We start from the raw sequence: 26,752 nt of genomic DNA, 5'->3' as shown, positions 1-26,752 counted from the left end.
GATTGCTACTATTCCTTTGACAATAGTATTTAATTTATTTTTAAAAGAAGAAATTTGAGTGATGTTTTTGCTTCTGTCTTTTTAATAAAAATTTTAGAAGGGAAAAATTCGAAAACACAAAACACGCTTAATACTGCTTCGTAATAATGCTCTGGAAACTCACTTGAGAGGAAATCTTCAAGCTTGTAGCTTAAGTTATTCTTGTCGAATACCTCGTACGGTAACTTTTTTCACTATTTCCCTTGAAAATTTGCTAAAGTAAAATATATGCAGAACAATAAAAGTGAAACGAAGTGTGCAAGACGATTTTTTTTTTCTACAAAAGAACAGGTGACGAAACGACAAGTCTTAAATGAATACAGATACTCAGTACATTTAGAACTACATTTGCAAGATGTTCCTCTTTCATACCAATTTGTCACAGAACTCCTTTTATCATGAAAATGAACCATGATTCCAGTGACCACTTTTAATATCGAAGGCAAAATAGTCATATACTTTTAACAACAGAATCCCTTATTCAGAAACCGAACTGAAATTCAGGCCCAATTAACTGAAAGATCATAGGATTTTAAAGTATGTTGTCTTTCTGGTTTTGCATTCTGAGTATTTTTAAGACATGTTTGAATATATTTATGCTAAAGAAATATATTCTTGGTATTGTTACTTGATCTGGTAATTGATTCTCTTTTCATTTCAAGCCGTTAACTTTGATTCAAAATAGCCCTCTTCTCCTTATTAATGGTGATATTCAGATACCTGAGTTACCTACTAATATTGATTAATCTCCATTTCACCAACTATTTTTAATATATTTGTAAAAGAGTGCCTTACGATTTTTACTTCACCCAGTATATTACAATTAAATTGGACACAAACCCCTGCATGCTATTCACAAAACCCAAATTACGGAAGCGACCTTTTATTTAACCATTATAGAATACTTTAGCATATTTCTAAACATATTTAATGTAATATAGCAATTGAAATATACGAAATTTATGATCTGAATACATTACCTTGCTAATATCTAGGTATGCACCATTATAAACCATACAAAAATATAATAAAATGATATAATTCTAGCAAGATTATATATATCACAAAATATATGAACATTTTTATACTCACGCAAAGTTTAGAACTTATTATATTTTTAATTTTATTATTTTAGCAATCGCAGCATCTTGTACAGTGGGGTAATTTCACATTTACAATATGTTTATTGCTTACTACATTTTTTATATATCTTTACAATTACCATATTTATTTAAAGTAAGGAATTTAATTTTAAAAATATTGGACCAAGAATTCGTTTAATTTAAAAAAAAAACGCATTTTAAAATGATGTTAAAAAGGGAATTTTATACAGAGGAAAAATTAACGTGCATTTCCAAATTTTATTCACCATGCATCTAACATTTTACTTGTATTTTCATATATATATATGCATAAGTTATACCAATACATAAATAATTTTTAAAATTTTATTTATCAAAATATTCATAATTAATTATTTTTGTTTATTATTGCTCATAATTAACGTGCACATAAAGGCTTATAATTCATTAATATATTCATTATCTTGTTTATTTATTTAATTTTCCGTCTCACGAGTTCATGGCTTTGTGGCGAGATACTATTAAATGTTTGAAAATAGTTTACAGACACTATACAATCACAAACAGATACTACATGACAATACTAAAATAATAACGTAATTTTTAAGTATTAAGTATTAACTATTATTCTTGAACTTATACAGAAAGATCTGAGTGAAGGTATTCTTTTATGTTATAAATTAGATGGTTATGTAACAGTAAAGTAAGGTGTCTTTTAAACTGCGTTTTCATATAGTTTTTGAATCAAAAGATCCAATATATTTCAATCAAAAATTTTCTTGTAGGCTTTATATTTGGAGAACTTGATACAGTGTAGCCAAACCCAAACTGTCAGTTAACTCAGTATAATGTGCTTGTTCCATAGAAAACACAATTTAGGGGCCGTTCAAAAATTTTGTGGCCCCTGATCCAAAAACTAATTATTGACCAAGATCGCAACCTTTTGATCCATTTTTTGTTTTCTAATTTTCTTGTAACCTATGTAATGTAACGAGTTTTGAGTTATTGTTAACATAATCATCTATTCTATAGCATAGTGGAATACCTTTTTCAAATCAGATCTTTCTGTATAAGATCAAGATTAAAATTTACTTTGTGTGACAAAAGAAATATACACTGCAAGTGACAACTAATACTTAAAAATTACGTCATTTCAGTATTATTGTCATGTTGTATCTCCTGACGGAATCATGAATCCAGAGTTTCTAAGGCAGAAAATTAAATAAATAAAATAATGTTGGAACAAGAGGACTACTAATTACATACAGAATTAAAAAATACATTTCATTAGATTCTGATAATTTGCCCTCATATTATGAACTTTTAACTTCCTCACTTTATATTCTGGAAATCTGTCCATAAATTTATTCCTATGGTACTCATATTGACCTTTATGTGCTGAGAATCTTCATTGAATATTCAACAGGGTAACGATCCTTTCTTTCTTTCTTTCTTTCTTTCTCTCTCTCTCTCTCTTTTTTTTTTAATCTTTCCTGAATATACCTTTACTATGTAAGTTCAAAGAGAGAAAAAAAGGCGACTGGACCAAAACTCGAACTCTGGTATCCGGTTTAAACCGTGCTGGTGCACTAACAACTATACTATCTAGTACGCTCTCTGAGCAACCACAGTTTTTTACTCTTTGACTCTTTGAGGTATGTATTTAAATATGAACAATATAATTCCTGTTGTACTGGAACAAACCAGTCTACTAATTAACTCATGTGACGATTGAATTAAATATTATGTGAAAAACAAAGCGATTAACCAATTTTCCTGAAATTAGCATCTACAAAGGACTAGACACAAAAAAAAAATCTGTTGATTTTTCTGTTTTTTCATATAATATTGTTACATTTTAGGTAAATAAATCCAAGTTAACGTGTCGTAATGGGATCAGGAAAGTTATCCAAAAATACAGGAGGTAGTGAAATGTTTATTTCTTTTTTTTTATGTATACTGTTAGCATGAGTACAAACAAACAGAGGCTTGTTCTCAATACCAAAGACGTTTCAACAAGTACTAATTCAGTACCGAAGAGCTATATGGATTTTAGTTACAGATACTATAAGGGAGGAAATTATGATCCAATCTATGGGTGAAAAAACACTTTAGAACGCAGCACCTACTTTTTTTTTTTTTAAATAAGACCTAATTAGAAAAATAAAATGAAATCTTTAAGTTTAACGTCCCACGGTTATGCCGGTTAGGCTAAAGGAGACGGTGATACTGAGAGATGAGTGAAAATGGTGGAATGAAGAACGTGGGAGGAAACGGGAGAACCCCGAGAAAACCCACGAGCACGGTGTTTGTCCACCACAAAGTCTACACGGCGCGAGCTGGGATCGAACCAGGGACCCCAAGCACCGGAGGTGAACGCTCTACCACTGAGCCACCGCGCCCCCCTCTAATTAGAAAAAGAGCCCTAGCAACATTTTTCAAATTGCTCGTGATATGGAAAAGGGTTACTTTAACACATAAGTATATACAGATACTCGTGGAAATAGTCCCTAATGGATCTATTGGTAAAGAAAAAATAGGGGAAACAAGGCAGTTAAAGTTACAGAACATCTGTTATCATAGATTCCAGTTCTTGTTATGGTTCGTAAATATGAAAGAAGAAAGTCAACGTCGTATACATACATATATATATCTTGGTACCTGAGTGTGACGAGCCAGCCCTGTATCTTTCGGCTGTTATTTAAACACTCCCAAAGCCTGTAGCTATTATTATCGATTTATTTTGATCTGTACGAAGAGGGACCTTTCAATACGAAACGGGACCTCTCAATACGAAGAAGGATCTTCGATTAAAAGCACGAGGCCTTGACATAAATGAAAGTAACGTATATTCTTTACCGGTAGGACATAACCAGCTTAGACATCTTTTAACTCTAGACAGATCTAGACCATTTTATATCAGACTATATTTATTTATTTTAGAGGATGTTGGGTTTCGTAGTAAAGCACTGGCCGCTGGTTCGAAGGATCCTTTCTTCGAATTCAGCATAATCACTTGTTATTTGTAGTCTTCTTTAACCAATAAGACCTCAACATGCGACGAAAAGAAAAATCGTTTGCCCGTAATTCCATTTGTCATCCAGTTTTTGTTAAGACTTAGTTTACTGAAAATAGAGGAATGCTCGAAGATTATTTCCTGTATTTCTTTTACAAAAAGCAACAACGTCCTCGTTTGTTGTAAAGTCTCTATTACGGATTTCTTCCGAATTCCAAATAAATTTGATCTCGATATGAAATTGAAATATTTTTTTTCTTTTACTGTAATTCAATAATCTGTCACAACATTTGCTATTTATTATTTAACGTTCCTGTCCAGCACCAAGACTATGAGACGTGTAGCCACAGCTTAACGTAGAATCCGAATCTCCATGAGCTTCCATCAAAAATTGAACCTGGCCTTCCGTACTAAAGGTGAGAATATTAACTTAGCCACCAGTAACAAATATTCCCAAAGAAGTCTTCCGATACAGCTACTACTAGGCTAAGTTTAACCTCCCGACGTCACAACCACAACAGGTTGTGGTCCACCAAACAGTTTTTATTTAGGTCATATGTGGTCACTACATCGACTTCTAACGTCATTGTTTCTGGCTTTCTAGACCGAAGATCGCTACTTTTAAGCTCCTATATTACCTCATGAAAATTGTGCTTTCATCGGAAACAGAAGGGATCCAAACTAACCATTCTGTAACAATTCTAAATATGGTCAGAATCAGGCTCTCTACTAGAAAATTTTGACCGGGGTAAGCATTAAACTCTGAAGAGTTGTATTGGAGACTATTTGTTAAAGGACATGTCCTGCACAAAAGTAACATATAATAGCAATTTTGTACGTGCTTTTGGCGTGGGAGATCCGGGTTCGATTCCCGGCGGGAGCTCATGTGGTTCGGATTCCACGTCAATCAGTAGCTCCATGTCTCATATAGCCTCACTGCTGAAAGGGACATAAAACTCATATATATATATATATATATATATATATATATATATATATATATATATATATATATATATATATATATATATATATATATATATATATATATATATATAATTCTTTTGACTATATTATTACCAATCAAAGTTGTAAATTTAAATTTATTTGTTAAAAAGTATTTATACAATTTATTATTATGTATTCAATCAGCACACAATCATATGCCATGTGTGCTTCTCATATTAAGTATTCACTTTAGTAAAATGTAGTCCTGGTTCAAAAAATCCTGCCAAACACCACCTTTCTTCAAAAACCCATTCGGTTTCTTTCATGAGCGGGAATTAAATCGAACAAATCTGTATCATTTTGTAATCCGTCAAAAAGAAATATTTATTTTCAACCATAGTATTTATTATTTAGCCTTATGAATGTGCCGTTAGGGCGTACAATTGTGAAAATACAGCCTTTATACTGAAAGTACTGGCTAGACTTCTTTTGAAACATAATTATACCGGTATATACAATCAAGTCTGCTTTTCTCAAAAATATTTAACCTCTATTTATTTCCAGTGAAACGATGTTACTATTAATATTTCTTATATTAAACCATAATTATATTAAACTATAAGCGAAGTTACAACTTATTTCATTCTATTAGTACTTTCAATGCCTATAAAAAAAATAAGAAAAAGTAGGTTTCAAACGATACTTTAATAAATGAAGGATTATGCCAGTCTATTTATAAGTTAACTCCCAAGAGCATATACTAATTCTAATTCAAGTATATAGTACATTTTCGTTAACACGAAAGAAACTTAATGTTCCTGTCCTCCACATCTTCCTTTCAGTCCAAATTTTTGATCCAGTTCGTAAATCTTGGTCTTGTCGCAAACATTAGAAAGGAGAAGGCAAGCCATGTAGAATATTCCGGAATAGGACTAATTTGAAATATTTTACATAGTTATGTTTCTCATTTACATGAAAATGGGTCCACAAATCGTAACTGTAACATTTAGTAAACATCCCAACAGCATCGATCTAAATTACGTTCTTTCAGTGAAGGCAAAAACTACACGCTAAAGTAGGAAAACCTATATCCTGATTGTTGTATTCAATAACCAGGACAATACATAAACTTTCCTCCCTTAGCTTGTAGGATAAAACTAATTTTTGAAAGATGTAACTTAACTCAACAAACGTTACTGGTTATTTTGTATTCATTTCATAATGTCCTATATTCCTACATTTTCCCTTTTAACGTGTATGAGGAGATAACGATTTACGAACTGAATCAAAACCTGTAATTAAAGGAGAAACGACAAGCTGCTCTCATATTAACTGTAATACCTTTTTCTGAATCAATAATAGTAGTAAACATATCTTCATTCTCGTCTTAAGAGTCTGCCTTACTAAAAATAATACAAAATTTACAATTTTTCTTTTGCTTGTTTATTCATAAGTGAAAGCAGATAATGAAATGCAACTTGCCACAATAATAGATAATGTTATTCTACAACAGAAGATATGAATCTGAAAAATTTTCAGTGTTGCCATCCATAAAAATTACAGTGTTGCCAGAACAACAATTCCCCCAAAATCTACGTTAAAGCAGCGAGACTAGAGGAACGAACTCAACTGCATTTGATTACGTTTCATGTTGTTTTGGTATCCTGTGAATTAATTTTTAAATAACACTATTATTTAATTTTAACAACTGTATGTTAAAACTATTTTGTTTATTACAAACTAAGTTCAACTATTATTTTTTTTTAAAAAATAGTTCACAGGATACCAAAACAACATGATACATTTTTACGGATGGCAACACTGAAAATTTTTCAGGTCCATATTTTCTGTTGTAGAGTATCATTCATTATCTATGATTGTGGTAAGTTGCATTTCATTATCTCCTTTCAATTACGAATAAACAAACAAAAGAAAAATAGAAAAAAATGTATTATATTTAGTAAGGAGGCTCTTTATATATATAAAGATTCCTACAAAACGCAATGCACGAAAGCTAGAATTATAAGCCTTTATGTCCACATATGTTAATTAGTATGAGCAAGAAACAACAAAAGCCGAAGATTGTATTATTTACAAGTAATCATACAGTACAAAAGATATTGCTCAACTCACAGAAGATGTGTATCTGCATTTCCAGTAAGGTTAATGAGCTAGCATTTTGTACTTATTACAATATCCTAGAAAGTGTGAAAGAGAAAGAGAGAGAGAGAAACGAAAAAAAAAGTAATAATAATAGTAATAATAATAATGAAATATTAAGAAACTTTGATTTCTTTGGAGGAGTTCAGTGCTACAGCCACTAGTAACACAAAACATGAGGTTATCCTTTTTTTTTTCACATAGCACATGCAGAAAAAACACTGAACAAGATGCCTTACACTTGACTACACGGTACCTTTAGATCAGAATTACTTTGATCCACAGTCTGCCCTGATTTTATCCCTTCAAGTAATTCTCTGTGATGATCCACCTCTGCTATTAAACCTGAGATTGCTGTGACAACTAGGAAAAAGAAAGTAGGAAGAAAAAAACCAACTATAAAACTTTCAAGATGTAGCGTGCATAGGCGCCCAGGTTGATCATGCTCTGTCTTGCTCAAAAGCGTGCCAATTCTATCACTCGCACAGCTCGACACCGGATTAACTATTATCATGTACAAAATAAAAGTACTTACACAGTTCTGCACAAGAAAACACACATCCTTATTATAAAAAGAGAATGAATCAGTCTGTGTGTAACGTTAATTCCTAATAGTTAACACTCGCCGCTTCGGTATGTACACTGCCTGCCTGATATCAATCTGTTAGCGTGTAGGTAAATTCGTATTTAAAACTATTGTGACGATTTAATTGCAAGTTAAAAAGCGCGTGTAGGAAAACTCATACTTAAAACTACTGTGACGATTTAATTGCAGCTTAAAACGCGCGTGGAGATAAATTCATATTTAAAAGCACTGTGACGATTTAATTGCAATTTAGAACGCGCGTGGAGGTAAATTAATATTTAAAACTACTATGACGATTTAATTGCAACTTATTAATTGCAATGTTTCAATTCAATTATTTCAAAATAGGAAAAGGGTGGTAACCAAATTATATTAGATCATTAATAGAAGTGTCTTTTTACAGTAATACAGGGTGTTTCAAAATTAATAAAGGGGTTTTAAGTATTGCTTTGTAGTAAGGCTTTGTAGTATTTATCACAATTAACTTACAATTATAAATAATACACTAAACGGAAGAGCAACTAGAACAGATTTTTGTACGTATCCATGTACATGCACTGTTTCCTCTGTCTGCCGTTAGAAAGCGCTAGCAGCAAAGATGGCGACTTGTGAACAAAAAGCTTTTTGTGTTTTACATTTTGCAAAGACTGTATCTGTAGTTACAGTGCAACTGTCTATGTGGAGAAATTTACGGGGACGCTTACAACTGCGTCCTTATCGTTTGTAGTTGCTACAAGCTTTAAAGCCTACAGACTACGGTTTATGTGCCAAATGTTGTTGCATGACCACGAATTTTTTTTTGGATTGTGTCGTCTTCAGTGATGAATCGACATTTCACGTCAAGTGGCGATGTGAACACTCATAATGTTCGCATCTGGTGCTCACTAAATCCCCACGAGATGGTACAGCTGCAACGAGACCTTTCTAAATTGAATGTGTCATATCCTGGCGGAAAGTTTATAGGTTTTTCTCGCGTATTGACTCGATGTGTGCCGTGTGACGAATGGTGCTCACATTGAACACTTGCAGCAAGAACTCTTTGAGTTGCTCTTTCATTTAATGTATTATTTATAATTGTACGTTAGATGTAATAAATGCTACAAAACCTTAAAACCCCGATATTCATTTTGAAACACTCTGTATATTATTTTCACATAATTTTCGCTCCAGTTCATCGTGTTAATGTAAAATTAAGTTATTACACATATATTTAGATTGCGTGTATACGTAAGCTAAATCAAGTTAATTAAGCATTACTTCAACGGATGACATAGTGGTTCAGTTCGATATGTGGCGCATTTACCTTTTAAGCATTGGTCACAAGCAACCTTCTTCCATAATACCAATACAACTTTAGCCCTCAATCCGTAGGGAAGAGAACGCAATGCTTTCCGTCAGTCCGAATTTCTTTACTCTATCCCACCAAATACACTCCTTTTTAACGTATTTTTCTCAATTAATACGGCAACAGTAAATTACTCCACCAAAATGACTATTTTTTAAAATCTTTTTCGTGCATTTTATAACACAATTGTTATTTTTAAAAGTATTTTACGGTTATTATTGATCGTTGTGCTCGTCAACAGTCAATACACATAATATATTTGTGGAAGTTCGTCGTCACACTGCCTCATACGACGAAAAATATGTTGTAAGCTAACTCAGATAGGCAAACCAATTCAGGTAAAGCTGCTATTGTTAATCCAATGATTTTCTTGCTGTACACAGCCTTATAGAGTGTTTTCCTGTATCTAAGTTGTACTAGAGTTGTCGAACTTATTCTATGTGGCATTTCTTCAATCGAGTTTAAAAAAAAATAAAAAGAAGTATATTTACACTTCGATTTCTCAGAGCACTACTTAAGATTTTGATTTTTTTTTTTTAGTTTGCTATGTGTAAAGCCTAGGTCTACGCACATAGTCAATTATTTTCATGAATACAAGTAACATTGATTAACGATAAAAAGCAATTACTTGCTAACTTGTGTACTCAGTTTTCATTTCGTGCAGTGATAAGGTGCAGTGTATATGAGATGTTCCGAGTAGTACGGGCGAACTCAACAATGGCTTTTTTCCTTGTAAATGCACTCTGCACGGTCAAAATAATCGTCCATTTAATTGGAAATTGTATTTGCTAAGGGAAAGATGAGCGACTTCCACAAACTATACATATCTACCACCACCACTTGGCGTGACAGCCCATTTTATGGGTCTAAGCCTTCTCCAGCGCCATCCGTTAGCGACCGGTTGAACTACGCCCAGTCTAGGGTGTTCAGCGCGCTGCGACGCCTTAATAGGCGCATCTAGACTTTCTAGACCTAGTGGTCATCACATCTTGTTTTTACGTCACTCCTCAGTTTACCTCACGACACTGGGTGAACGCTGAAAATTGGGAAGCATTGGCCTGGAATCGAACCTGGGACCACGCGGACATGAGTCTGACGCTCTAACCACTAGACTTCGGTGTCCCCTCGGTACATCTAGGCACGAGAACTGGCACCCACAGAGCAGTTCAGTATTACTATTCGAACAGTTCAAATGTAATTTCCGAGCTTTTAGATTGTACGTAACATTTGTTGAGTTTTGTCTTACTACCCGGAACGCATATGTTCAAACGTGAGCAATAAGCCTTTCAAAACTCAATGAACTCTTCCGATGAACTCGTCCAATTTTTAGTGATTATTTCGATCTTTCTTTCATTTTTGTTTTGTTTAATGGTTTAGTTGTTCTGAATTTTGTAACAACGAGCGATACATGCCGTCGAAACACAGGCGTAAAGGGAAATCCAAAGAAGTACAAACAAGGATAATTCTGAATGTATTCAACTATTTTGATAGGAAAGGTAATGTATCTAACGCAATTCAAGAAACTGCAATCGCAACAGGATGCTCCGAAATATCTATTTAAAATGTACACATTTGCTAACGGAAAGAAATAGATAGATAGACAGATAGATAGATAGAGAGAGGGGGGAGTCAGATTTCACAATCTACTGTAAAAATCCACACAAAGAGATTACAAGAAACTAGAAAAGTTAGAATTTATATTTTGATTGTTCTGCCTATGTTTAATCGGAGACTGTACATAAAAAACCTGATATCTCGAGTAACAAACACACACCAAGCTAATTACCGTTGGAAACAAATCTATTTTTATTTCTTTCTCTTAACTGTACAGTTAAAGACACTCATTAACAATCGAAATTCCTAACTACACTTTATATATTTATGTGATACATTAGTTTCCTCCTACAGAAATTGGTTAGGACGTTTCACTCTATTGTAGATAAAGAAATTCAAAACATTTAATGGTTTTATAACAAGAAATATTACATGTATACAACTACACGAGATGTTATATTTTTATCATTCTTAGGTAAGAAAATAAGAAAACATACGGAAAAAATGATAAAGTAAAGTTTGTTATCGCGTCATTTGGTCAGGTTACAAATATATATTATTTTATACATGAGAAAAAAATAGCATTAACAGGTCACTTCAGAAAAAAAAGTTGAAGAATTATATATATATTTAAAAAAAACAGTAGAGAGCATGAGAAACAAGACAATTTTATCCAAAGTAAATTACATTTCTTTGTATATCGTTCCTTTGATTTTTTAAAAAAATGGCATATTGGCATAACGGCCCATTTGTGAGCCTAAGCCTGCTCCAGCGCCCTCTGCTAGCGACCAGCTGAACTACGTTCAGTCCAGCGGCGAGCACGTGGTTAGGCGAATCAGGAGCTTTCTAGACCTAGTGGTCGTCACGTCTTGTTTTCACGTGATTCCCCAGTTTGCCTCACGATGCTGGGTGGACGCCGAAAATTTGGAAACACCGGCCGGGACCACGCGGACATGAATCCAACGCTATAACCACTAAACTACGGTGCTCCCTCGTTCCTTTGATAGAATCCTAAATAAAACTTTGCCAGGCGCTTACTTATGTTCTTTGCGCATTTATTGTTTTCCTATTTTCGAAAAGAGAACTATAACAATAATTGAAAATATTAATTTTCAATATTATCTCTCATTTTCTTCATTCATTTATACTTTTGATTCCCATTCGTTGGTTTACACTGAGAATTACTTTCTTTTAGCGTTCACATGAACAGCGATTTTAGTATTACCATTTTGGCTGATCTTTTGGCTGGCCATGATTATTTAAATGGTCTGCACTTGACGGAAAAGAGTTTATTTGGTGTAAAAATGACACATGTATGTATACTATTACATAATCTACTTAACATTAAGTTTATACTCAAAATTAAAGTAAATTTTTATAAAGCAAATGATATTTAAGCAAATAAGCTGAAGAAATCAGAAATCATCGTTCATTTCAAAGGAACAAGAACAATTCACTGACTGAAAATCAAAGATGGCGCCGGTACCAAACAATCTTAACCAAAACAAGATTAGAAGCTAACGTTTTCGACTTTTGTAGTAAACCGACAGTACTTACAGGCCCTTAATTACTTCGCGGAACTTACAAAAAACTTTGATGAAAATAATTAAGGGTCTGTAGAAGTATTGTCGGTTTACTCTAAAATAAATGCCTCTATTTCAATTATGACTGTAGCTATTTCTCTTACTTCTGCAACATTTTTAGGAAAATGACCTGGCAATACTGATGATTTTCGTTTCTCATGTATTAAACAACTTGAAATGCGCTTCCCTGTGCAAAACCAAGTCAGACTTTGTATTTCCCCTTAATAACGAAGTCTTTAACACATTTCGTATTGAGCTATTTAGAGCATGCTCAAGTTGTGAGCTACTGTTGGCACCTATGGTGATAGCGTGTCCAGTGAGCGAGTTAGTTGGTGTCACATATAATGTACATCTACCTTCTTGACGAACACTAATAACTCTTTTATAATATAAATATATATGTATAATCTGGGAGATAAGAAATATATATATACACATCATGCATGGACTGGCAAATGACCCTAACCTTGCTACCCTGAGATTCTGCAAGAACATCAGCTGCCACGGAGGTTGTTAACTTGTCGGATACCGAGCTCATTTGAGCAACTATTCTCTCCATGGCAGCTTCAGTTTCTTCAAGCCGCTTGCGCAATTGGTCAAGTTCTATATCTCCTGGAAAAACAAATCATTTCATTGTTTGATAACTTAGATTAAATACTATCTACCTTACGTTCTTTTTAATATGAGCGTTAATGAGCTCTATAAGATAAAATCAATTGCAAACTTAAGACTCAAATATTAATAAAGAGTACCACAATTGTTTACAAAATAATCAAATAATGTCACAGTGGAATTTAATAACTTACCTTTGATTTGCCATATTAGTTATATCTTAAAACAAATTAATTATATTCATCATTAAGTGTTTACATATCAATTTATTAAAATTAATCTAAAAATCTTAAGTGTTACAATCTACAAGGCCGTATTGCTGTCCCGGGCCACTAGAAAATTCCGCCTCTTAATATCAGTATTTGCCACCAAACTTCTGTAATTTCCAGAACTGGAGTATGAAAAACAAACAGGTAGGAGAAAATTTGCCACCCCCTAAATCCTGCCGCCTCGGGTGGATCGAAAGTTGATAACTGAGTAGTGTGTGGCCAGCAAATGGTTCTCATCGTCGTTATTTGTCGCTTTTTATACGGAGTACAATACTTTTTAATTCAATTTGTTTTTTTCCAATTGTTCCGATGTTGGGTCAACACAGAATATGTTCGACTCCCTCTGGTACTACAATTCGAGACCTTGAATGCTAATCGCTTGGTTATATAGGTATATTATACATCGATTTTATAGTATATATTACTAAAACTACTTTATCCTGCGATTATTATGAGTCACCCATTATCAATTTACAATACAAAAATATATATCTTAAAAAAATACTGGGTTCTCTGAAAGTTAAATGTGCGCGATTTCTCCTAAACTAATTTGTTTTAAACACTACAAATTTGTACACTATGAAAAAGGAAAAAAATGAAATGTTAAGAGAATACACGTAAACGTACGTAAACAAAATATTTCTGAATGATCTTTAAAATTACAGTTACTTATAATAAACAAATGGAGAAATTAATAAAGGATAATATTTTATGATAGTCCGATGCCTATCTCACTACAAGGGGCTCAAAATTCGACTGAATGGAGTCTAGAATTTATATTATGTAAACCAATCTCCAAACCCACAGTTGCTCTACTCGCCACTGGCAACATGCATCAAAAAGAAACAGCGTGTCAGAGAACTGACGCTGTTTACTTAAAACTTCCCAATTCATTCGAATCGTATACATGCTACAAAGACACACCTCCAACACCATACTTCACTTTTATTTCTCGATCCCTTCACTACTTAGAAAATGAATAACAGATCACTGTTCCTTATCGACTCGTATTACTAATGCTGCCCTATCCCCATGCAGAAGGTTGATCCAGCTATGTGTCCGATTTTGACGTCTCGCCTACCTTAAGAAAAGCAACGAGACCATCAACGGTTGCACTCTCTATATAAACACCATGTGTCCTGACAATAGTCTTACATCGTTAAGTTCCGCTATAGGAGGCTCCGTTGAATTACAGAAATGGGAATTTTGATCTGTCCTGGCAGACTTTCTACAAGCCATGGACAGTTGTGACACGACGAGATGCAAGTGCTCTTTACAACAGGCTAAACCTGCAAAAATTAATGAGACTGGCATCAGGCAACTTTACTGGTATCTTTTGAAAGAGAATGGAGTGGATGTCGGTGTCTACCGTCATCTGTTGTAGAAATCTCTATGCAAAACGGGATGTATGTGATGAGGCCTTATCCATATGCACACGAACTTGATTTATAGCATTCCCATTCAAGGACACCTGTATAATTAGTGTGAGGATATGTTGCTGATAAAATGTGGAGTTATTTTTGCAGTTTTTAGACATATGCCGGATCGTTAACTTGTCTTCATAGTAGTATCCCGCGACAAACAGAAATCCCTTCGAGAAACTGCTTTGCACTGACAGATGAAGTCAGGAGAGATTTTCGAGTCTCGTGGGGTGTATATTATGGCTTGAAGTTTGCACAATCTGATAGATAAACCATGTTTCATCGAGTGTGGCAACAAACTTTCACTTTTCCTGATTAGATGGCGTTCGTAGAAGCGCCTATAGTGGATCCTTCTCTCCCTCTGATGGGCCACAGTAAAGACATGTCCACGACTTTTAAGCACCATTTGGAGCTTTAATTTGCCACATAGGTTCCGATTCATTAGTTGATTGTGCCACGTGTAATCGACTTGGCATTACACGTTTTGTAGGTAGGTTTTTCTGCAGTCATTCGGCAGAACTTCGAGCTAAAAGTGGAGTCACCGCAGTACATGTTCGCTTTCTACTTCCTTTACTGGCTGAAAGAAGTTTAGTGACGTTTGTGTTTATGTCGAGGTGGTAGTTCACCCCAGTGCATATCCATTTTCCCTGCACTGTTTTTGATGTGTCACGGAAAATTTGGCGAGGAAAAGTGCTGGGATGTAGCCATCCTAAAACCAGTTCACCCTAGGAGCCATGATGCACACACACACCACACACGCGACCTTGGCGCGATAGTAGAGACCTTTGGCTTTCTCATACTGTTTGAATCATGCGGATCGGTCGTTTCTGTGAGCAAAGGTGAAAGTTTCAAATCAGACACACATAGACAGATCAACCTTCTGTATAACGTTCCAGCTCAGTGCAGAATCTTGACGACAACTCTTCAAATCATGTCACTATTGCCAACTTCCAGAAGAATCGCTTTTATAGTTTTCACTTGATTCTCCATGTAATGTATTGGAAAGGAATTGAATGTCGCTAATTATCCGGGATGAGAACCATTTAAAGTATCGCTAAGATATCATATTCACTATACAGGCTGTCTCAGAATTACGAACGAGTTTTGTTTCTAATCTTGCCTTGAACACGAATTTGTCACAACAGGTATGTGCGGTTCATCGTCATTTAGTCCTACTGTAAAATATATAGCATTGATTCTGAAAGGTATGTTACGAAATTTCCAAGCTGAGGCGTTAAAATCTAAGTTTGATTGTTTAGTCCAAAAAATCAGTAATAAATAGCAAGGCAAAACAGACAATAAGTCAAAAACATTGAAAATTTTCATTTCTACACCAAGATATAAAAGACAGAAGTGCTTGTTGCAAAAGACAGAAATGATTTTTGCAAGAAAATTAGACGATATTTCTTCCATTAAGGGTTAATGGTTCCCATTAATGAATAGTATTGGTAAATATACTTTCAGTAGCGTTGCCAAAAGTGATGCAAGGTAAGTACTGTTTACCATGATATAAACCACATTCATAAAATCATGCAGTATTGTACAGTCCGCAGCAAAAAAAAATCTGCAACATGAGCATGTAAGTTTATTATGAAACGACGAAGACTTTTGCTCCAATATAAGTGCGCATTTGAGGACGCTGAAGCTTTCCCAGGCGTGATTCGTGACACTTAGACGTTATGTTGATTCCCTGCGCTGTTAGGCGTAGTTTCGCAATAAACTTACATGCTCATGTTGCAGGTTTTTTGCTGCACACTGTACAATTATAATTAAAATATTTTGTTTTTATACTAATATTCAGCTTTCAACATTAACATTTGTGCTAAATTTAATATGTTATGATGTAGTCACTGTAGAAAGAACTTGCCCAAAGACTTTTGTAGCTCTTAGTTCACATGAAGAAATAAAGATTAGAAGTGTTAGTGTAGTTGAACCTTTACTAACAATACACCGCGCACGTAATTGGAACAGGCTATCGAAATTGGCCTTGGCTTTGGAAATATTGACAAAGTGCGCGATTTCTGTAATGTATACTTGGAAGAAAACATACTAACAACGGTAAGAAAATGCCATTTCTTTATAGGCAGTTAGCTTTCATTTGTCTATTCAGATCTATTAAAAAAATTTCGTTGCACATGACCCTTCAAGTTAATATGTTTTCTGAGTTAATTCTTTGTCTGTTTCAGAGTGTTTACGCTGCGTTTAAAAATAAGCCTCATCATTGGTACCTGCAGTGATAGCAGTATCGTGGCTAAGGCACAGACGAAGAGCTATAAGAGAGCAATGTTTTCATACGGACTCAAAGTAGAACGAATTTAGCATTAAGCGAATTATTGCATTAATTGTTTTTTTTTTTCTTTTTTTCCAATATAAAAAGCTTCAATCGACTCGGTGGTTCAAAATCTTGAATTGTTAAAGTTACTACGGGTTATATCGTCTTTGGCTGCTTCTTTTTTATCGATAACTCTGAAGCGAATTGGTCACGGGGGGAGGATATAATTCTCTTCAAATCAGCATAAACACATTCAAATTGGTCCCTTTGCTCCAAACGCACTCATCAAATAACCAAAATGAGTACGCAGTTTTGCTGAAGACTATACGGTTGTGACATTCGTAATCAAGAGACAGCCTGTTGATTAGAAAACCATCATTGCGACGTCAAATATTGTAAACGATGTAAATGTGTATAGACGTAAGTGATAAATGGTCAAGTTTACCATTAAGTTCTCAAAACACGGATAAAATACAAAATGCGAAGCTCCAGAAATGACAACCGTTAAAAGACTGGAAAAGAAAAACTTAGTACAGTGAAAAAAGATAAAACCTTAAAAACTGAAATTATTTTCTAGAATTTTAACTAATTTTAAGATGAATACTGCATCCTGTATTTGACAAGAAGATAAAGTAATGAATGTCAAATCCTGTGTGCCTTTAATTCATTGGTATGCATAATCATTTGGCATAATTATCAGAATGTGGTCATTTCTTATTAATATAAGGTTTTGCTACACGTGGTGATATTACACGCGTACTATTCATTCAATACATACGGTCTATCGAAATCTATAGAAAGTTCGTATAGACAGTAGTTTAATGACAAAATGCTACGACACCAATGAGTTAAATGAATCCAAATGGTCTGTAATTTCATTCTCTTCAGTAGTAAGTAAAAAGACCAAATACTTACTCGTATCCCTTTCCTTCCATCCTTAATTATGAAATGGCAAGCAAAAATACAAAAATTACATATTACACACGTATAATGGAACCTTATTTATTACTGCAAGAAATATTTCGGTCATTAATTAACTTATTACAAACTGTTCTTTAAGCTAAAGATTTCTTCAGAAGAGAACTGACTCTTCTTTCTTTTATTATTATTATTATTATTATTATTATTATTATTATTATTATTATTATTATTATTATTATTATTATTATTATTATTATTATTATTATTCGAATTGAAAAAAAAAACAGTCTTACAAAACAATGTACAAGAATGTTATAAAATGAAATCACTTGAATTTTGAAATCGATGCACCCAGTGGCGTATTTAAGATTTTGTTTCGCCCGTACTATGCACAACACAAGGAAGTAGGGAAGGGGGGTAACTGCTCACTTGAGTTTGAGAATTAAATATATTTTAATCGATTGCCTGTATACTAGGAAAAAAAAACGTGAAACTCGTGTGTCAGTGGAGGATCTTACCCTCAATTAAATCTGAAATGACGCTCCTGCAAACGCATTTTGAATATTTGTAATCTCATTTCAACTTACCTGATTTCATTTTAGAAAAAAAAAAAAAAAAAAAAAAAAAAAAATTGGAAATTTTTCGTTTTAACTGTGTACGTTTTTAGCTGAAAGAAAATGTTGAGACAAGTTGAAGCTGAAATATACTGATTGAAGTTTTAATGGCAAGAATTGCAGGCTGGTGAATCTTATGTGATATGATACACACCAAAATTTAGCAGTGAATCTAAACTTTTGTTCTATTCATAGAAGAAAAAGGAAGCATCCTCTTGGCCTACCTAATTTCCCGGGTTACTCATTCTCCCCCTTTTGATTTTCTTGACTTCAAACATTTACCTTTCTTTATAACTAAACGATGTAAATATTCCTTTGCTATAATAACGAAAGTCCCGTTATATTGATATCCATGCAAGTTGGTGTGGAACATCAGTTTTGCTTATCAGCTCCTCTTAGTTTTGGTATTACTTACGACGGCCGATTTGAATCACAACTAACAACGGTCGAAAGTATGATAGGAAAAATAAAAGGAAGTAGCAACTAAGAAAAAGAAACAGAAGAGTAGAATGGACGAAGGAAAGAAAAAAAGAACGCAGTTCTTACATGGAATGAAATTTGACAAATACAGTATTATTTCTAAACAAAGAGCATAAGAAAATGGAAAGTCAATGAAATTCTTAGAAATGGTAAGAAGGATTATTGTCGTATGTGGAATGCGAAAAACTAACAAATATATTTCGGCGGGGGGTGGGGGGAGGGAAGAGAACTTGAGCCCGATAGTTTCCCTCTAAATACGCCACTGGTTGCACTGCATGTTTCTTGTCCATAAGTTTTTCTTTTTTTCTTTTTCAATAATAATAATAATAATAATAATAATAATAATAATAATAATAATAATAATAATAATAATAATAATAATAATAATAATAATAAACACCTAATTTCATTTTCAGTTTATTAAAGACCGAGTTAAAGCTTGTGCCTTATCTTCCACTCGGTCTAATGTAACATGTTTTCTAATCAGTATCATATTAGAATGAAACAGGAAGCACTGAACCAGAGAACAATGTGACTTACTTGAATTACTATATATATCTGTATCTATAGAAGTACTTAGATTTTGAACTACGATGAGTCATTGTTGAAGATTAGAAGATACAACAGTTAAAAAAAAGAAAAGAGAGGGGGAAAAGAAGGAAACTAGTTAGTTGTGTACCACTCGTCCACCTTTCCCCTACTCTCCGATGATTAGCCATTGTGGTTCGAAAGCTCAGCACTAACTTTTAGTATTTTCATTGTGTGTTTTTTCAAGATACTGCTGAGAGCATAGAATGAGAGTTATTATTGAGGGCTTAAAAATTGATAACACAACTTGGCTGCGTGGTAATTGTCTATATTTGAACTTGAGAATAAGAATACATATTGAGCTGTATTTGCCACAATTATGTAGTTTGTAGTCTGGAATAATATTATGAGAGTTTTATCAATGAAGGTAATCTAATACAGAGTTTGTTTACAGATGCATCAGGGTTATGAAAAAAAATTATATCGGGGGATAGAGAATAAAAGCGTTCATATACTGTATGTGTGTAGAGGATATGAGTATTTGCTATTCTGCATGTTGTTACTCCATGGTTAATTGAGATTGAGTATGTTTTTTAAGTCAATACTATTGTTGACTGATAGAGCATGAATGAAACAGTGTCGAATACATATGTATTATACGGGTATTTTCAACTGCTTTTTAAACATAACTGATAGATATCAAAGATAGTTTTTTTTTTAAAGATATATTTTTATTAGATAGATACGAATTGTTTCGGTTTTCATATCGTTAAGCTGGTTAATATGGTAACTGTAAGTGGCATACGCTGGCTCCAAAGTTTGAAATCAATGGGAAAACTAATGAACAACAAACTATCTTTAATGACATGAATACGCTCACTTCCTCCACCATATTCAACACACCTTCTCAAACGTACCACAATGGTACTTTGAATTCTTTTCAACATATATTAATCTAGAATAAAGCATGCAGTTATTCTCCCTCGGAGATTATTCAGAAGCAGGATTTTCAGTCTATGCTACTAATTTTAAAACTCCCCATATAGGATTAAGATCCCGTGACCATGGCGACCATTTATTTCTGCACGTTATCATTTCTTTAAACTATCATTAGTATATTTTAATGTTCGTTTGAGTCATCACTTTTCTTTAAAGAAAAAAATAACAAGGTTAATTAATTTTTTTCTAGCATAATCTTTTTGTTTGTTTGAAGTACAATATCCCTTTCAGCAGTTAGGCTATATGAGACGAGGTCCTACAACTTAACGTGGGGTGAAAACCACATGAGGACCTACTGGGAATCGAACACGGATCTTTCACACCGAAGACGTGTACGCTAACCATATAACCACGAGGAAGCTAAACTTGTAATTTAATCGGTTTTTATTTTTGCTTGAAGAATGCTAAGGGTGTAAACAAAAGTTAAAGTAATATTTATTTACATTACATTAAAGTAATTTTATTTACAAGAATATACTATCCAAGTAAGTTGCCCTATAATGGCATGTGCACAACAGGCAAACATCAAACTGCACAAAAAAATTCTGCCAGCCATAGTGCGAGCTTGAACTGTAGGGACGCGTACGAAAGAAAAAATACCTACATGGATTGAAAGCTCTACTTTCTAACGTAGAGAGGTGGTACTGATTGTTACGTACGGTTGGTGGTTCCACCATAAATTCTTCCTACTCTCTTGGAACCACTATCAGTAACGCCATTTTATGTTGGCATATACTTCCAAACTTTTAAAGAAAATATTCAGAAATATTTTGAAAATAAAAATTACGATGACTGCTTTTGTACTGCGTGACCCCTCTCATTCAACGTCTTGGTTACTATCGCATTCTTTAGAAGACACACGTTTTTCTAATACCTATGCGAACGTATGACTGCACAGTATATACTATATAAGCGTAACGTACGGACTTCGAGTTTAATGTAGCCCCTTGTTATGTAACGATATGCGAAAAAAAATGTTACCTATTTTATCTCTACATATTATCATAAACATTAATTTTTATTTAAATCCAGAAACTTTTATTTTGGTTACGTACATTTTCTCCATTTTTTAAAAAACATTATGTTTTCTTATTCGTACAGTTAACACAGATCTGTTTCTCCACATCTTAAAACTATTATGGGATTCTTGTTTCCAAATTTCCATCATAATAGGACTACCACAGTTTATACACCTTAAGTTTGATATTCTACTCAGTTCTTCAACCAGTCCTCCTGAAGTGTTACCAATCTGAAAGCTCAAATAACCATGTTTATCCATACGCTGACTTTGGTCTGCCAAAGGTGTCCTGGAGTTCTTTTTACGAATATATTACCTACTAAAGGTTTCCTGTGTACTTTCGATTGAAATTTATTTAATTTTCTATCAAATTTAACGTAAAAAAAAGTATTAGTTTTCTTTTCGGTTGTCCTTGAAATATAGGTTTAAATAGCACATGAAAGGAATACTATTTAGGTTAGTTTTAATTATTATTATAATGTTCCGTATCTTCAATAATCAATGACAAAAACAAATTTTTGAATTGATCATACCTAGAATTCACTGCAGAGAAAAAGGAAGAAAATCATAATACTTGGCAACTCGCGTTTTCAGTGATGATCTTTCGCTCCTTTTCAAAGCAGAATAATTCACAGTAAATAATGAAGGATATTACGAATGTAAGACAATAAATTAAGCGATGAAGAGCATTCAGCTTTAAGCTAATTACACAGGAACTATTCAAAATAAGAAAACTTATACTAGAATGTAATATATTAACTTACCGAGTTTACTGCTAGGCTTTTCTTCGCTCGGTTTCCGACCGTTTTTCATAGAAACTTTCTCTCTTTGTTGCATTTCTTCATAAGCATATGCTTTACTCCTGTACTCCTCGGCGAAAACCATTCTTCGAAATTCAGGATCCATTCCAAAGTCCTTATATTTAGGCGTTCTATCTTCCGATTTCTTAAATAATACCTGTTTCGAAATAACGGATTAAATGTTGTATACTACCACTCATACTGGCTTTGCAACTAATTAAGGTAATCTCACCAAAGAAAGAATATACATATATACAGGGTTTCTCCGGAAAGGAGTAGGACTGATTTTTTAAAAAAAAAGTATTCACAATTTTGACACATCGACTTAATAGTTTTCAAAATATGCTCCTTCAGCATTAACAGAGCGTTTTCAGTGACTCTGCCAATCACTGAAGGCTCCCTGGAATGCAGAAATTACAATGCTCTTCAGCTCTCTCGTTACGGCCTCTTTGAATAGCCTGGACCGAGCCGTGGTGCCGTCCTTTCATGACACTTTTCAGTCGGCGAGAAGTATACAGGAGCGACATCTGGGCTGTAGGGTGCCTGAGGAAGTTGTGTGATGCCATTTTGGTCAGGAAGTCCATGACAGCAAAGGCGGTGTGGCTCGGCGCATTTTCGTGATGAAGCTTCCATGATCCAGCGATTGTTGGACGGACGCGGGCGACTCGTTTCCTAAGTCTTTCAAGTACTTCCACGTCGAATGTATCATTCACAGTCTGACCAGGCGAAACAAACTCTCTGTGCTTTTTTTTTTTTTTTTTTTTTTTCGGGCGAGGTGAGACGGGGGTGTGCCATTCAGAGTTGATCATGTCATGGGTCTCACTCGCAGTTTTACCCATTTTGACGCAAAACTTCACCACATAACGCTACTCTAACAAACGATTCATTGTGAAGATGACAAGGCACCTTGAAAGGAGCTCACCTTAAACTCGATCTAAACTTGGCAGAAGGTTTGGAGATGACTGGCGACTGGTACGCTGGTAGCTAAGACCCCACAACCCTACAACCAGCGCAGTAACATTCCCCTCCTTCACCACGTTTTGGCGGGGAAAAAATCAGTCCTACTACTTTCCGGACAAACCTGTAAAATAACCCTGCATCACAGTATCGGATAACAGGTCTGATGAAAGCAATTTTACATTGCCAAAATTGTAATACCAGATTCGTAATACAATTTTTATGCTTTGTACTGATGTTGATCTTATTTTTTAATTTTTATTATTTTTTAAACTTAAATCAAATGCCGAGTTTGTTTTACAATATACAGGGTAGCTACAATGTCTTAGAATTTATTACCCCAACGCAAAACGTACTTTACATATACTCAGACGCTGAACTGGGATAACTGGGTAGAGTAGCCACTACGATCACCTAATTTCAACCCTTGTGAACTTTTCCATATGGAGAGTCCTGGATATTGTATAAGAATTATTTGATGGAAAAAAAAGACGAACATAGGAATGAATTTTAAAAAAACGTACATTCACAACAGACAGAGGTCACCGACTGTCAATGGCGTACGCGTTAGTCCCTCCCAAATTTTTTTTAGATAAATATAAGAATTTTCTTGCTCAGACACCATTTCTTAGCTAAATTAAAAATATACAGCCCATTATGATGGAGAAGATGAAGTTCAACTAACTACGCTATGCACTCTACAATTCCAGCCCCTCTGAAAAAATATCCTGCATATGCCAGTGCTGAACGTCAAACAGATAATAGAATTGATATGTCCAAGTTGAGCGGGGCACGTCACTCACATTGGAAATACATACAGGGTACATAAGATTCCTAACCAGAAATCTGGGGAAAGGGAGCAATGTGTGAAAGAAGACAAACATTAGGAGATAGTATAAAGAAGAATCTTAGAGATGAATAATGATCATCCATATTTGACTGGCTCGGCATTACTATGATCCTATGGACAGACATTGTTTCTGCAGCAACGAACCTTCGAATTCCTTAAGTAATTAGAGAGCTGGATCACCTTTGGGAAAAGATGGTCATTGCAATCTGAATTCTCACACGAATTCCAATGACGATTCAAAGAAGCATGGCGAAATGTTTGAGGAAATGTGCTGAGAATGGTGGAGGACATGTGGCACATGTTTTGCAATTAAATATTGTGCTGTGAACCAGTTCTTTCATCTGTAGTAGTTATCCTCAATCAGAGATGTCTTTGTCTTTCTGCGATGAGCCTTTGTAAGTCAAAAGTTTTCTGCAGGAATTCTGTAAAAATTTTCTGCAGAAGAAACACTTGTGATACTTAAAAATACGCTTTTCGCGAGTAAAAAACAGTTCAAAATATATTTATGCGAATAGTTCGTCCATTTAAGACAACTACACATAGCAGGCATGTTTTATACTTTTCCGTTGGCTATTTTTTCTCCTCTGACAATTTTTCTGCACAGGCGCCGGGAATTTTCTGCGATCACATCGAAGATCGCGGCATGTTCTGCTATAGGGTCTCCCGTGTTCCTAAACCGGGCTCGCATCTGGTTACGGGCGCGGAGGTAGCACGGGGGAGATAGGGCGACCCTGTTGCCAGACCCGCTGCCGGTACCTTAACTGCCATATGACAGCGGGCAGCGTGCGGGGTCAACAACCTACCGGCGGAGGTGAGCCTTCGGTTATCCCCCGAAATGGGCAACTAAGCCGTGCCCTTGGGTCCGGGAGATAAGGCTGCGTGGTACCCCAACACGCTAAAAAGAGTAGGTAGCTGGTGTGTCCAAGAGTGTGGGCGGATCCAGTGCCCTACCGGGAGGATGATGTAGGTACTGCTCTCAAAGAGAGTATAATGCGTTCTCTTGGGTCCGGAATGAGATACTTAGTATCCTAACGCATACTCGTATCTCAGGAGCGCTGAGGAAGTGGGTCACTCCTTCGTCCTAGGCTTGCACATTCACTAGGTGCAGGAGCCACGACCCTACCAGGGGAGCCGCGGCTCCCAAATGGCCCTTGTCTTTAAAGGTAGACAGTCTACATCAGCCATTGGGTCTGGTAATGTACGGTGGACCTCTCACGTAAGAAGAGATAGTTCCGTATTGTTTGAACGACCCTACCGAAGGAAGGGTGCGGGTGTCCCTTCTAATGGTAGTTTACACGTACCATTGGGATTCGGACAAGTAGCTTAGCTACAACGTGTACATGGTACCTAAACACGTTAAAGATATGTAGCCCCGTATTGTTTGGGCGGGCTACCAGGGGAGACACGGCTCCCAAATGACAATGTCTACCTTGAGCAAACGGTCTACATCAGTCTTTGGCTCTGGTAATGTACGGTGTACCTCTACCGTAATTAGAGGAAGTCTCGTATTGTTTGGACTACCCTACCGGATTGGGGGGAGTGTCGGATTCCTGCCTGTCGGGAGGTGCGGGACGGGCCAATCCCAGGAATCTGGGTAACGGTTCTAATCCCGCTAAAGGGAGGAAACTCCGTAGGATATGGGCCGGCACCAAACTCAAATGGTGACTTAACACGTACTATTGGGTCCGGGATGAGATACGGAGTATCTCGACGTGTGCGTGGTACCTCTACACGACAAGGCGGTTGCCAGTTGAACGATAGAGGTAGGCAGGGCCGGGAATGAACAAGCCCCCTCGAGCATCGCCTGGGGCCCCGGATTTGGGTTGGACCCTGCCGGGCTGTGGTCATACCGTGGGATTCGGTAGCTTGTGAAAGCCAATACCAGGAATCTGGATAACGGTAAACACGGGCAGGAGGTGAGCTTGCCTTATAACGCTCGGGCGTCATGCCTGCAGAGCATGGTAGGACTGGCTCGCTAGCAGTCTGATTCAACTAGTACGTTAACTGGTAGGCACTAAGGGTTTCGGTCTGGCCGCGCAGTGGGCGTATCCCACTCCCTCAGAGAATGGGGGTTACATCGCTTAGGCGTCAGGATTAGGGGACAAATCCTGACGGCGCACCACGTGCACGAGAATACAATAACAGTATCGAGGAACTACGGGCGGGGTGCCTTGTTTGGCGGAACCCGTCCATTAAATAGACCGAACGGTCGCGGGCATGCTCCCCATGCATGCAACTAAGCGTGGCAGTAGTAGACCACTAGCATCAACGTATATTGAGATCCATTATACATTGACGAAACAATGAATAAGGAGCAGAACGCTGCTCTTTTTCTGTCACAACTTGTATTTTGCACATAACACGTATAAGGATCGTGGCAGACGCCCGCTTCCAATGCCTTCGCAATGTTGCCAATGCAATGCCATGCCTTACTCATAAAATTACGATAAAAGAAAACTAGGTTGGATAGTCACGAGCCGGATACTCGTGGGTCTACTGTAGTGACATTGTATCTAATCGAAATGGAAAAATAAGTTGCCGATAGGTGGTGTGGTTTGTTTCCCAGTTTGCACTTGTAGCAAACGGCATCAGGAGCTGTTTTCACAGCTGGTGAAAGTTGTTTAACGCGGTTGGATGCATGATAGATTCCTTCAGGTCAACGCAACGAGCCGTTATTCAATTTCTTTGTGCAGAGAGC

General features: G+C 35.6%; 1 protein-coding gene across 6 annotated transcripts in view; it reads right to left on the bottom strand.

The window, feature by feature from the left end:
• Positions 1-26,752, bottom strand: part of RIC-3 (RIC3 acetylcholine receptor chaperone) — a 144,463-nt gene that overhangs the window by 42,171 nt on the left and 75,540 nt on the right. For 2 of the 6 annotated variants that reach the window (XM_081742275.1, XM_081742279.1), the window contains 3 exons: positions 22,212-22,404; positions 17,803-17,823; positions 12,780-12,925 (listed from right to left, as the gene is read on the bottom strand). In XM_081742275.1, coding sequence (XP_081598401.1) covers positions 12,780-12,925; positions 17,803-17,823; positions 22,212-22,404 — 360 coding nt within the window. Of the gene's footprint in view, positions 1-7,501; positions 7,609-12,779; positions 12,926-17,802; positions 17,824-22,211; positions 22,405-26,752 lie in introns of all 6 variants that reach the window. The other 4 variants (XM_081742276.1, XM_081742280.1, XM_081742277.1 and 1 more) reach the window with 3 other exon arrangements.

Source organism: Thermobia domestica, chromosome 16 (genome assembly GCF_964235325.1).
Source record: "Thermobia domestica chromosome 16, izTheDome1.hap1.1, whole genome shotgun sequence".
NCBI classification, from domain to species: Eukaryota; Metazoa; Arthropoda; class Insecta; order Zygentoma; family Lepismatidae; genus Thermobia; species Thermobia domestica.
Note: the sequence above shows the minus strand (reverse complement) of the source record. Positions and strands in the feature narration are given on the sequence as shown.